At 38.8% G+C, this 14862-nt stretch overlaps 1 protein-coding gene across 1 annotated transcript; it reads right to left on the bottom strand.

Annotated features, from left to right (window-relative positions):
* Nucleotides 1-6311: 6311 nt before the first annotated feature.
* On the bottom strand, nucleotides 6312-6869 carry LOC110892435 (extensin-like). The gene has a single exon (XM_022139599.1). The coding sequence runs from the start codon at nucleotides 6867-6869 to the stop codon at nucleotides 6312-6314; it is 558 nt and encodes a 185-aa protein (XP_021995291.1).
* Nucleotides 6870-14862: the final 7993 nt, after the last annotated feature.

The following is a 14862-nucleotide window of genomic DNA, read 5'->3' as shown; positions in this document are numbered from 1 at the left end:
ACAACAAACGGTGGCGATATCCACAGCTGAAGCTGAGTATGTTGCTGCTTCTGCTTCTTGCTCTCAAGTGGTGTGGATGCAACATCAATTGCAGGATTATGGTTTGACATATCTTAACACTACTATTTACTGCGATAATGATGCTGCAATACAAATTGTTAGAAATCCTGTTTTTCACTCCAAAACCAAGCACATTGATATTAAAGTTCATTTCATTCGAGACTGCTTTGACAGAGGTCTGATTACGCTTGAACAGATCGACACAGATGCAAATGCTGCCGATTTGTTCACTAAACCTGTCAGCAGCTCGAAATTCAGAGTGCTTGTGGATTTTCTAAAAATGATCCGTTTTACTGATTGAGCATATCTTTGTTTTGTTTTGTTTTTCGTAGGTAAATTTGTTCATAAAGTTTTCTATTCTTAGGTAGTTTTTTATTTATGCACAAATTTAGGGGGAGAAAAATCGAAAAATACAAAAAAATTGAAAAATCGAAAAATACAAAAAGGGTTTCAAAAGGAAGTATGGCTGGACTGGGAAATGAAATGAATTTTCACTTTATGGTCAAGGGCTGACTCATGTAAGACCAGTATCGAAATTGTTTGACTCTAGTATGATGTGTTGGTAGGCTCTATCCTTAAGATTGGAAACAATAGCTGTTTCTGTTCAGAACTAAACCAGTACATGACCTCAGAAATGAAAATCACTTGGAATTAGCTCATGTCTATTTGAATGTTTGTATGCTTTTCCCGATACACACAATTTCGGTCTGATTCTGAAATCTTATCTGAAAAAGTCGTGTACCTCCTCTGCTGCATCCAGATACATGCTGACCTGGAGGTGCTAGGCAACGTCAGCTTCTGCTGCATCCAGATACATGCTGACCTAGCTGTACGTTGTCGATCTGTAGATCAATTAACACCCGAAAGAGGCCCTCTAGTGCCCAAAAGAAACCCAACAAACCTATATCAAATTGAGAAAACTCATTTGATCTGTATATTATATCATCTCTTTCTAAGATCTATTCTGTTCTTTTCTCAACCTATTCCCAGTTAAGATTTCAGAAATTTGGATTGGGCTTGTGAAATATGTGGTAGGGAAACTGCTTGCATGATAGAGTGAGCTGTGCATAATTCCGGGATTTGATTAGTATTTGTTTGGGTGCTCATTATTAAAATATCAAAACATGATAAAAAGAGATACAGGCAGTTATATGGAAAAGATCTAGGGAGATGAGTTTAAGAGGACAAATATACTGGCAATTGTCTAGATCATCCTCTAGTAGATCAGTGTTGATAAGTGAAGTCATGCCCGAGACCCTGTGATTTGATCCCTGAGCATCTATGCAAATTTCCTGTTTTATTTTGTAAATAATATTTATTATTTATTTTTTATTTTTGTTTAGGTTTTGTGTTGCAAGATAATGCTCAATGGGTTTGATGGGTTATTTGAAAATCAAATTTTAATTGGGTTTGTTTAAATTACTGTTGAAAAACATATTATTAAGCCCAAAATTCTGAAAATATTTGCAAAGCCCAAGTCCATGAGGTCTAAGCCCAACAGACTTGGGCCCATGGGAAACAGTGGTCATATAAAAGGCTGATTACGAGTCATAACTTCATTATTCACTCGCAATCTACTCTGAATTCTCTCTCAACAATTCCGGCCGCAATCAGATTCCGACTCAAATTCCGGTTGCGACTCGCAATCAAGTTAGATCATCAACAGGTATATGTGACGTCATTCTTCAAGATTTTGCAGGATTGTTGAAGATTCCGGCGAATCTATGAAGATTCCGATGAAGATTTGCTGTTTCCGATGAGTTTTCCGATGACATGTTGAAGTTTCCGATGAAGTTTCCAGTCGCAATCAAGAACAACAGGACTCGAAACCAATGATTACGACTCGCAACCTCGAGATTGCGACTCATGGTTGCGACTCATTTTGGCCTGTTGCGACTCATGGTTGCGACTCGCAATCTCATGGTTGCGACTCAGTTATCCTGGTTGCGACTCATGGTTTCGACTCGAAATCTTGGGTTGCGACTCATGGTTACGAGTGAACAGTAACAGTGTTTGTTTTATTTTTAATTTTTATCACTGTGCTATTGGAAACTTATACGTTTTGTGTGATGTGCAGAAAATGGATCTAAAGTTTATTGCTTCTCACAATCAAGTTGCGTATTTGGCACCTCCACCTGTAAAGCACAAGCAGTTGTACACGTCTTTGATTAAAGGCTTAAATACTTGCCGTATTGTTCACGCTCTTCGAGACAATCCGGTTGTGTATGAAAGTCTTATACGAGATTTCTGGAAGACTGCAAAGGTGGAAATTGTTGAAGGAAAGGGAGCGATAACTGCTGAGATCGACGGAACGAAGATTATCGTGACAGAGCAGGTTATCAGGGAAGCGTTGCAGTTTAATGATCAAGAAACGGATCCAATCGAGCTTGCTGCTGGAGCAATTGAAGCTATCTTGCCACGTCTAAGCTATGAAGGAAGATTTCCTCCTCTGGTCAAAAAGTTTGTTCATCCATACTGGCGTTTGTTATTGCACATGTTCCTATTGTGCATGACAGAGAACCGAGGGGGAATTGATCAACTAAACACAACGCAGACGGCTGCATTGATTTGCGTGATTACAAATGAGCCGTTCAACTATTCACGATACGTTCTAGAGGCAATGAAAAGGAATGCTATTGGGCTACGAAAGGATAAGTTTTTGATGTATCCTAGGTTTGTGCAGATGATTCTGAATGCTCGTTATCCTGAATTGAGGAGATCGGGTAACACGCTGGAGTTAAAGCCCATGGGTCCTTCCTGTTTTGGTACCCTTACAACAAAGAAAGGAACAGAGAAGAAGTTTGAGGGTTTGATTGAGTTAGAGAAGTTCGGTCAGTTTGCAGAGACCGAAGATGTTGTTGAGAATCCAGTCAGGGCACAAGCCGTACCTGCACGTGCCATAGTTGCTGAAGAACATGACATTCAAAGGAGTACTGAAAATGAGCCAGAGCCAGAGCGTATCACTATTAACTCTGACGATGAAGGTGTTGAGATTGCTTGTGATTCTGATGATGATGACTTTGAACTTCCTCCTGAAGTCAATGCTGATGCTGTTTCTACTGTTAATCCGGTGATTTCTGCAGAGAACTTGGCTCTATTGTTAAAGAAAGTGGCTGATACGATGGGTAATCCTCCTACCAATCTGTCAGTGTCTACTGAAGAGCCTGAAGATAGCCCAAGGGATTCTGATGATATTCCGCTAAAAAGGAAAAGACGGGATCCTAGACCCGGAATGTTTATAGAACGAAGCAAAGATCAATCCGTAACTGTTGCTGATGATGCTGAAGGTTTATATAAGTTTGATTTCGAAACAAATGTTGATGACACCACCACTACTACAGATAGTTTCTTTGAGTCTGATGCTGGAATTCAAGGTGATGATACAGTTATGGCAAATGTTGAAGCTCACACTGAAGCTGTACCTAATGTTGAAGCTCACACTGAAGCTGGGCCTTCTGAAACTGTTAGTGCTGGACCTTCTGGTACTATTCATGAAGAACCGAGCAGTTCAAGTGGTAAACGGCCTATTGAACCACTCAGAATGCCTTTCGACAGTGATTCCAGTGATGATGATGAATTTATAAGTATGAGAGATATGAAGAAACGCTTGGTTGTGCTCGAACAAGATTCTATTCATAAAGATGCGAAGATCATACAACTTGAAGACACCATTGTAAAGAAAGATCAACAGATTGAGCAACTGCAGGGAGATGTTGGTCTATTATTTAATATTGTTTATGATCTGCGAGGCAAGCTTGAAAAGAAATTTGGTCAAGAGTTTTCTGATCCCACTGATGTAGAGAACAGAAAGAAAGCTTTTGAGAAAGATAATGCTGAAAAGGCTGCTGCTATGGAAAAGTACTTTGAAAGGGTTACTGATCCAGAAGCAGAGAAAGCGAAAGCAGAGAGGTTGAAGAAGAAGAGAGAGTTTGTAATTCTGAAGAACAAAAATGCAAATCCTGATGATGAAGATGCACGTGCTACACATCATTTGATGGATGTTGGTGAAACTCTCTACGACAAGAAAGGGAATCGATCTGGTGTTGTTAGCTGGGGTTATGATCATGATCGTAACAGGTGGTGGATTAAGAGAAAAGTTGGACCAGTTGAATGGTACAAGCGTTCAGGGCAATTTCAGTCATTCACTAAGGTAGATTTAACAGATTTGGTAAATAAACCTTATGTGGATGATAAGCTTAATGGACCTGGTCACATGTTCTTCGAGAGATTGAAAAGGGAAGTCGCAAAAGGTTTTCCCTCTATGCGTACAGCCGATACCACTGTTAAACCAGCAAAAGGGATCAGGGATCCATATACGAACAAGCGGATGAAGATAGTGCATTGGCCTGCTACTGACAAGGAAAAGACGATTCCGTTGGTGAGAAAGATTCCTAAAGGGGCGCTGAAGACTATGCACTTTTGGGCGTATAATGAACGTCTGGGTCAAGCTGTAATTGTTTGTGATGGAGATGAAAGCTACTGTTTGGTTGATCAGATTGATTTGCTGAATCTTGCAGTTGAAGATATTGAAGTACTGGCGAGCAACCAAATCAGAGCCACTGAAAAGTATGAAGAAATTGCTAAGGGGTGGACGTCTGCAGTAGCCTCTGTTATGCATATTCATAAGCGGGGATTTGGTGGATACAAGGATAATATGAGTGGTGGTCATCAAAGCAGCTGAAGACAGAAGAACCTGCATGCATAAACCTAGGGGGAGATTGTTGGAACCTGAAGGTTTATTCATGTAGGTTAACAATGTTAGGGGTTGATTTTGTAATTAGTTTGTTTATGTTTTGGGTTAAACACTTGTGGGTTGGGCTAGATGGTAGTCGCATGGGCCTAGGATTCGGCCTACATGTTTAGTATTTAAACACCCTTAATCTATTGATTAAGGGTTGTTGATCAGTAGTAGAAGGCAGGCGACACCAAGCAAGGGAACCGAGTTCCATCCGATCTTGTATCAGTCATCGTTCAAGTTGAATGCAAGTTTCGGTTTGATTGTTCTTTTATTGTGTGTTTATTATTTGATCTTTATATTGTTTCTTGAATCACCTTGTGTTTGGTTTCCGCACTCTCACAAGGTTAGATTGATATCATTGTGATCCTCACGGGTTTTACATGATAACTACGCATAATTGTGACGTTGTAGGTTGATTGCTTAATTCGGTGAAGTTAAAGTGGTTAGAGACGAAGCGGAACACCCGAGGATGATGAACAAGGTGAATGGCAATGTTCGGGACGTGTTTCGAGTCAAGAGATAGCTTGCATATTCAAGAAACATGAAACATTAAAGTTCAGGGGTCCGGATGTCATTAGCTTAAAGCTGAATGATATGTGAATTAGGAGTTCATGAATATTGACGTAGGCTATGGTCTATGTACCGTCACTTACGGTTGAAATGGAGATAATTGAGAAGAAACAGTAACATCGAACCGTAATATACGGTTGATGTACGTAACCTACGGTGAACAATATTCAACGTATATGTGGGACAAGACTTTAGGGGAAACATAAGATAATGGTTGGCAGGTTTGTTTGCTATAAAAGAAAAAATAAAAGAAGGAAAAGATTACATGACATCATCAATCATCAGCCAAGATGGAACATTAAAGGAGAATGAAGTCAGCCATCTTTCAAGCACGTGAAGATCATACAATTACGATAAGCGGTTAGTCCTAGTGGTTTCCTCCGGATGGAGGGTTTTTGTAAGTTAGACAATTTTATGTGTTTTTGACAATCGTTTAACCTAGTGATCTAAGCATTCGATGCTTTTCACCATTGATTTGATTTATTGGTTGTAAACAGTTGCATTTATTTAAACCTTAATTTCTAAGCATTCAGTTCCCGAGAGTTCTAGTAATTGGGATATATTTGACATGGGGTTAGGGTTTGTAAATTGTAATTGATAATCATTCGATAACCTCCCGTTATGTATTGACCGGAGTACTTAGTCGTTGGTTATCACAATTAATTAATCGAGTTTAATACCTATGTCTATGTAGGTTACGATTAAACATATAGTGGAAACTAACTGTAAAACCTGAAATCTGGAGGAACCATCTTTTCTCCCATTGCTTTAAACCACAATTTTTGTTCGTTAATTTAGCTATTTCTCACAATCAATCCACAACTGAGTTTTGTTTTTTTTAGTAGTTAATTAAAACTTAGCATTATGACACTTTCCACAATCCTCCTCTGGTTCGATATCCGACTTACTCTAGCTACTAGTTTATTTCGGTTTTTGCATGTCACTAACGACAGACATCAGGGTCTTGAGTTCCATAGCCCGATGGATACCCCGATGGGTTTTCAAAAGGATTGTACCTGGAAGAACCTGGGTACGTCGGGATTGGGTTATCAAAACCCATAGGCGGCTGAGGTGGTGCATAAGAAGCTTGCGGAGGATCAACCTCCGGCGCCGCGTTTGAGGGCCCACCCATCTGGGGGTCCTCTGGAATAGGGGGATAAGAACTCGAACCCTGAGGAGAACCGAAACAAGGTCCTCCTCGCACGGATATACGTGCGTTCCTTCTTTGCCTCGGAGGCTCGGGAGGTGGCTGCTGAGGTGGCTCCTCAACAAGAAGTGGTGGTGGTGAAACAGCTTGGAGTTGGGGTTCAACCAAAGGTGGTTGGGCTGGAGAGCTATGGTACGAAGGAGTAAAGTACCAATCAAAGGTGGCCATCCTCTCCTGGAAAGAATCGGGCCCACGGTATGGGGATCCCTGAAACGGAGACCCACTAGATATGCTGATTGGGTGGCCCGGGGTTCCGGTCTGCATCTCCGGATCTGGGTCGTCATCCATTTCCATTTCCTGAGAAAAATGGTCCTCAGGGCCCACAGGGTTGTAACCAAGAAAATCATTGACATAGTCATTCGGATTGAATTGTGCTGGCGAATAGGTGGAATCCGAATGGTGGAACGAATGGGAGTGTAAGGAATGATACGATTAGTGGGGTTCGTGAGAGTGGTGAGGGTGCTGTGAATGGTGCGAGTGTTCGGGCTCGTCTGGGATAGGCGGCCCAAACGATGGATGAAAAGAAGGTGAAGAGCTTAACAATACAAAATGTCTCGCCGGCTCGAAGGAGTGACCCCACAGATTGTGGGAGTCAGAACTAGATAGAGTCGCAGACGGAGTGCGTCTGTGCGAAGGTCCTGCAGTAGATGGTCCCCCTCGCATGGGACCTTTCCCTCTTCCTCTAAATCTGGGAGGCATTCTTGAAGAACTTCCTGTTTAAAACATGAAAACAAAATAAAATAAAACATAAACAACAAGGAAAAGTTAAAGATACATCCTAGGTCATTTGCCTAGACTCGAGAGTCTAAGGAATGTGCTTATTGTGTCATTGAGATTAAACACAAAAGGTTAGTGTTTAATTCACTCAATGTTGGTTCTGATACCAACCTGTCACACCCCGATATTTCCACATATTACCGGTGGGCCCGGCGGAGAGTATCGTGACGTAGTTGATATCATCATTGTCAATACACACAATACTATAGCACAGCGGAAGGCTGGGTAAATAAACTATTACAAACCATACTGTCTGAGTGTTCGAGTATATGAATAATACAGACTGGAATGTAATAAAATCCACAGACGGATCATAATGTACAAAGAAACAAAAACTACAGACTTTAGGTATCTTATGGATTTGCAAGATCCTCTATGACACCCTATAGCTCCAGCCTATTTCGAGAAGTACCTGTCAATCAATCTTTAAGAAAATACGTCAGTTTACACTGGTAAATACAATTTAACTGACTCATTTTGAAAACATTTATGAAAAACTGATTTGAGTGCACGTGGCACAAATCATTTATAACTTGGGACAATTTTTAATAAAATCTTGTATACAGTTTTACATGTTTGTCATACATGTAGGGCCGGTTTGGAAGCCGTACATGATTAACTGACTCACCACTTATAGAACCCACAGAGGAGTTATCCCCAACTTGTGGGTAATTTAATATTTAGCATTTGCATCTGTCAGGTGCATGCCTGCACCCCGTGCATAGGTCGTGGCCATTAATAACTTAAATGAGCCTAGGATATCCAGACACGGTCGTTAACCCCCAAATGTTTATGTTATCAAACAATACAGATTAAAACGGGTTATGCGGATTTATTAAATCACAATCCGACTAAATAATCCCATACCCGACCAAGCGGTATTATTATAATACCGTATCCCAAGCCCGTATAGGGAAAATAAGTTAAAAGTATTTACCTGGTGCTATGTAGAACACTAAATATTGCGAGAACACGCAGAACAAAATGAATAACTAATTTTGTCAATCCTAAAAACCTAAAAAATAAATGAAAATGTTATAAATGTAAGATTTTTTATTCTCACACTAGAATTTAAAATAAAATACGAAAAATCTTCAGTTTTTAAATAACCTACACACATGTAGGGTATGTGTAGGCTAAATTACCTACATGTATGTAGACTATATGTAGAGAAAAGTATATGATTGTTTATGTACATATAATACACATATGCATGTAAGAAACATAAAATTTAAGAAATATGAACCTTAAATCCCAAAATTTAGCGATTTAGAGTTGTTCTTTTTGTTCTCGCAATAATTAGTGTTCTGTAATGATCCTTATACTATATACATATATATAACATTTAAAATGTATTTTTAAATTGAAAAAGCATTTATATATATGTACATATATATTTGAAGCTTTTTCATATAAACAAGTGTAGAAGGTATTCAAATAAAAAATATTTTTTTTTTGTAAAAAAAATATTTATATTTTTAAGTTGTTTTTTTAAATCTCAAAATTTTCTTATTAAAACGGCTTATACATGTGTTTGTGTTTATGTGTAATAACTCCAAAATATTTTTGGTAAAAGTTAATTTGTTACATGTAATTTGATTTTTTAATTTGTTGTTTTACTTATGGTTCCCCGGTTCCACAATGAAATCACCTCTATATAATATATATATATATATATATATATATATATATATATATATAGGAAATGGTTAAAATGAGAACCAAGGTGAGTTGTGAGAATTGCAAGAACCAATACTAGCTACTGATATACAGTAAATGAACGTATGAGATTTAAAAGTTGGGGTATTTTGGATTTTAGCGGGTTTCTTTATTAATAAAAATAATTAAGTGTGGCAAGAAAGGGCATTTAGACATTTAGGTGCTGTTTGTTTTTCAGAGGTAAAAGGTCTGCAGTTTGCGGACCACATCTGCAGGCATCTGCAGGAGAAAAGGTGGACCAAATGTCTGCAGTCTGCAAGAAGAAGAGGGCTTGTTTTTTCTACAAAAACCACTTCACACACACAACACACAACACACACACAACAGTTCTCTCTCTTTCTGCCATGAACTCTCTCTCTACAAACTCTCTCTCTCTCAACAATCTGTCACCACCACCGCCCATAGCAACACCACCACTGCACCACCTTCGCCATCACACCACCGCCTCTCTCTCTACGGTCTCTCTCTCTCTCACCGATCTCTCTCTCTTTACGGTCTCTCTCTCTTACCGATCCCTCTCTCTCTCTCACTCATCACTCTCTCTCTCTCTCTCTACGGTCTCTCTCTGACCGATCTGGTTTTTGTTTTAATTGATGGGTTTGGTGGTGGTGGGTTTTGATGATAGTGGTGGTGGAGGTGGTGGCTGAGATGTGGTGGTGGAGGTGGTGGCTGAGATGTGGAGGTGGAGGTGGAGGTGGAGGTGGTGTCGGGGTGGAGGTGGAGCTAGGGTTTTGGAGCAGATGGATGTTTTGAAGAGGGAGAGAGGGAGAAGAGGTTGGCCAAGGTTTGAAGACATCGGGAAGGATCTGCTTGGTGAAGAGGTGAGGTAGAGGTAAAAGCTCTGCAGAGCTTCAAGAAAACAAACAAGCTGTAGGACCCTTATGTCTGCGCGCGTCTGCGCGACGCAGACATAAGTGCTCAGAAGAGCTTTTGGCCAAAAAACAAACACCACCTTACTCTTAACTAACAAAAGGTGTTTTCCACCTTATCAGCTGCATAACAAGTACAAACTATAACACTCTTTGTCCTCTTGTCACACCCCGATATTTCCACATATTACCAGTGGGCCCGGCGGGGAGTATCGTGACGTAGTTGATATCATCATTGTCAATACACACAATAATATAGCACAACGGAAGGCTGGGTAAATAAACTATTACAAACCATATTGTCTGAGTGTTCGAGTATATGAATAATACAGACTGGAATGTAATAAGATCCACAGGCGGATCATAATGTACAAAGAAGCAAAAACTATAGACTTCAGGTATCTTATAGATTTGCAAGATCCTCTATGACACCCTATAGTTCCAGCCTATTTCGAGAAGTACCTGTCAATCAATCTTTAAGAAAATACGTCAGTTTACACTGGTAAATACAATTTAACTGACTCATTTTGAAAACATTTATGAAAAACTGATTTGAGTGCATGTGGCACAAATCATTTATAACTTGGGACAAATTTTAATAAAATCTTGTATACAGTTTTACATGTTTGTCATACATGTGGGGCCGATTTGGAAGCCGAACATGATTAACTGACTCACCACTTATAGAACCCACAGAGGAGTTATCCCCAACTTGTGGGTAATTTAATATTTAGCATTTGCATCTGTCAGGTGCATGCCTGCACCCCGTGCATAGGTCGTGGCCATTAATATCTTAAATGAGCCGAGGATATCCAGGACACGGTCGTTAACCCCCAAATGTTTATGTTATCAAACAATACAGATTAAAACGGGTTATGCGGATTTATTAAATCATAATCCGACTAAATAATCCCATACCCGACCAAGCAGTATTATTATAATTCCGTATCCCAAGCCCGTATAGGGAAAATAAGTTAAAAGTATTTACCTGGTGCTATCAGTAAAATTCCTAAAGCTTGTGAAGGCACCTTTTACCGGAAGCTATTTAATATGTATAGAAGGTTTAATTAACCTATTAGGATGCTAACGGGTCTTTAATTAAGTCAAGGACTTAGACCGGCTAGCTAGAAGGAAACCTTACGGTTCTAAACACTAGATTAAGCGGAGACCGGAATAGAATGTGATTTAGACCCGACAAGCTTGGATACTTGTATAATATGGGTAAACTAAACACATTCTGGAAAATGAGAATTAAATGATAAGGTTAGGCCCGTTTCGGCTATTTTGCGTAAACTAGTCATGTAAACCGATCCGAACGCATAAACGCGTAACGGGTAACCAAATAAATTATATACAGGTCTTAATCATTTTTATGCTCAAAGTATGTTAATATATCAGTAATATATTAACATATATGCCCAAAAAGTAATTTAAACCAAAATAAGTCCCATAAGGGCATTTTGGTAATTTTAACGCCCATAAAAGAGTTTAATTACTAAACTGAGTTCCAGGTCTGATTTAATTAGTAAAAACATGTATTTTTTATAAGTTATATCAGTAGGGTATTTTATATATGAGAAATATATCTTTTATAACCAAATTATGTACCGTAGGGGCATTTTGGTAATTTCACATAAGCTTTAAAGGTCAAAACAGGCTTCTGAGTTTAAGAACTTTAGCTTACTGTATAATTATATAATTTAGCTTAAAACATCAGTAGGTAATGTGTTTTATATGCCAAATATAGTTTTGACCCATACTAGGTGCTAAAAATGCTTAAAAGTCGACTTAAAGGGGTATTCGGGTTAAAATAGGAAATCTGAGTTTTTGATCAGTTTATAAGGTTCAAAATATTCTATTTATCATATAGAATCAGTAGCAAAAAGTTTGGTACTAAAATGTTATGTAAAACTCATTTTATTTACGAAAAGGGTAAAACCGACAATTACCGAAATCGTGCTATAATCCTATGTTATGCTCAGCCTAAAAATAAATAAAAATCTTCAAAAATCCCAAAATATTATTTTACATCAGTAGGTAAAAAGTTTGGTGTCAAAAATCGGGTTTAGATAGGCTTTATGCTAATTACGCCTTTTAATTAATAAAAAGCTCTTTAATTACGCTATTGAGCATAACTCCTATTCTAGACCTCAAACTGATGTCCAATTTTCGGGACATGTCTAAATATCAGTATCAAAGGTGTTCGTCCATTCACATTGCTAAAAATCTCAGTTTATGCAAAAAAGGGCGTTTAAGACATTATTAAGCATAATTACGATCAAGTGCATATAATTCAAACCACTAGGCACCATGCAATATAACTCCAGAGGGTTATACTACTAAGTAATGTGGTCCTAATGGAAGCTTAAAACATAGGAGAATTAAGCTTGAACGGGTCAGAACTGAAAGTCAAAGCAAAAGTCGAGCTTTTGCGACTTTCGGTTATAAACTGACCTTAGACTATTAATTGTCGGGTTAGGACTGATAAAACATGTTTTAATATCAATTACCAAGTCAATAGAATGCTAAAATATAATTTAGAACCTCTGGTTTATTAGTTTTAATCATATTTGCAACTTCTGTCCAGGTCAAACTGCTTTGACCCGACAATTAACTGATCAAACGAGATAAGTAGGAGATGCCCTTTTAAGGGTTAATCACCTATACTAATGTGGTCTTATAACTACTTCCAATTTGATCAGTAGTTAAACCATGAGTGATTAATACGAAAGTCAAACTAAATTTACGATATGTTTGACTTTAGAGTAATTAAGCTAATTAAAAGGACTAAACAGGTAATTAGGAGCTTACTACAGGTCCAAGTTGTCTTTTCTACACTTCTAAGTCTTCTCCAAGTCCTTGCAATGCTCCAGAAGTTGGTTTGATGATGTTTGCAAATGTGAGCTTTGAGACTCAACTTCAAAGGCCTTTATATACTTGATTACAAGCTCATGGATCAAGCCCAGCTGTTATGGGAGGCCCTAGGATCACCCCAGGTGTCCTAGTGGTTTAATATTACCGTCCAATAGTCCCTTGTTTCGAAACAAGTCAGTTTAAGTCGGTTTAACAGCTGAAACATACATTTGTCCAAAATTCTACCCAGCGACGAGCTTACGGACCGTAAGCTAAACGTCTTGCGGACCGTATCCGGATCTTACGGACCGTAAGTCACAATGCATGCGGTCCGTAACCGAATCTGAATTGCATCGCCCAGTTACCTCCTTGCGGACCGTAAGCCTAGGGCCATGCAATGTGCCCTTGGAGTTTATAAGAGTTGGCCATATATGAAGATTTGTCGGTATTACACATGAACTTCAAATTCTTGAATTGAAGTATGAATTATTACTGATGGCCGAGGTTTATAATTTCTCTAATAGTCGTTTACCAATGTGTATAATATAATTTATAAAGCTTTTGGGGAATGTTTTAAAAGGTCACTCAGAGGTGGGATTAACATGTTGACACGGTTAATTCCCGAAGCTTTATTATCTTTTATATATATACACACAAATGGCTTCTTATATTCAATTAATCATTCGATTAAGAATATATTATCCACGTAGTGTCAATCAGAGGCTCAAGTTTGGCATGTTGACATTTTAAGTCTTTCACGAAATTTCCACGTGTTTAAAGTTCAGGACACGTGTTTATATATAATTTGGACACGTTTTTACGTGGTGTCACACCTCTTGTTTTCACGGTTGTGTAAATAAAACGTGCACATGTGTCACACCTCATCTTCTTCTCCCACTTCTCTCTCCCTTTCTCTAACCCACCTCCACCTTCAACCCACCATCACCATCACGGCATCACCACCTCCATCTCCACCTTCAACCCACCACCACCACCTCCATCGTCACCTTCAACCCACCACCACCACCACCACCTCTACCCAACCACCACAACACCACCTAACACCCAACCACCCCCAACTGCTACCACAAACATCAGCTCCATGACATATACCTCCCAATTGGATATTAGCTACATAGAATACACCTCATAGAGCATCCTAACGAGTTATAAATCAATTATTTCACCATCTAGAAGCCTATATGAACAATCATAACTAGATACTTCATTTCAGCATCTCTCATTTAAAAACAACTATATGAAACAGATTCTGCGTAGACTACAGGCTTCTTACTCTGTTAAATAACCTGTATCCATCACAAAATTCAACAAGCAGTTTGAAGCAACATTGTTCATATATGGATTAGTTAGCATGAAATAATGTATGAAACAACCATCACTTCTTGATTGTAATATTTTAACCCCAATAACAGGCATTATTATTTTAACCAAAATCTGTGCAGAATTGGGCCTATAACAAAGCATAATTAGTTTTATACCCATAATAGTTGCTTTCGATTCTCATAACATACCATAATTCTTTTGTCGTATTCTATGTAGCTAATATCCAGTTGGGAGGTATATGTCGTGGAGCTGATGTTGGTGGTAGCAGTTGGGGTAGTTGGGTTTAGGTGGTGTTGTGGTGATGGTGGTGGGTTGAAGGTGACAGTGGAGGTGGTGATGGTGGGTTGAAGGTGGAGGTGTAGGTGGTGATGATGGTAGGTTGAAGGTGGAGGTGGTGGTGGGTTAGAGAGAGAGAGAGAGGGTGGGAGAAGATGATGAGGGGTGGACCCATTTTTTAGTGTTTTTTTAATAGTTCAGGGACAATTTCATCATTTCACAAAGACTTAACTTGAAAATTTAACAAAGGTTAGTGATGAGGACCACCCGAGTTTAAAAATTGCAACCACTGGGACCAACTCTTTAATTAGTGAACCCTCTGGACCAACTCTGCAATTTTCGCAAACCACAGGGACCAACCAGTCATTTAACTCTCAAAATTACATAAAGATTATAGAAACGCGTACATAATTAGCGACTTATTATATAGAAAAAATGGATAATTGTTC

The sequence above is a fragment of the Helianthus annuus genome, chromosome 12 (genome assembly GCF_002127325.2).
Source record: "Helianthus annuus cultivar XRQ/B chromosome 12, HanXRQr2.0-SUNRISE, whole genome shotgun sequence".
Taxonomy (NCBI): Eukaryota; Viridiplantae; Streptophyta; class Magnoliopsida; order Asterales; family Asteraceae; genus Helianthus; species Helianthus annuus.
Note: the sequence above shows the minus strand (reverse complement) of the source record. Positions and strands in the feature narration are given on the sequence as shown.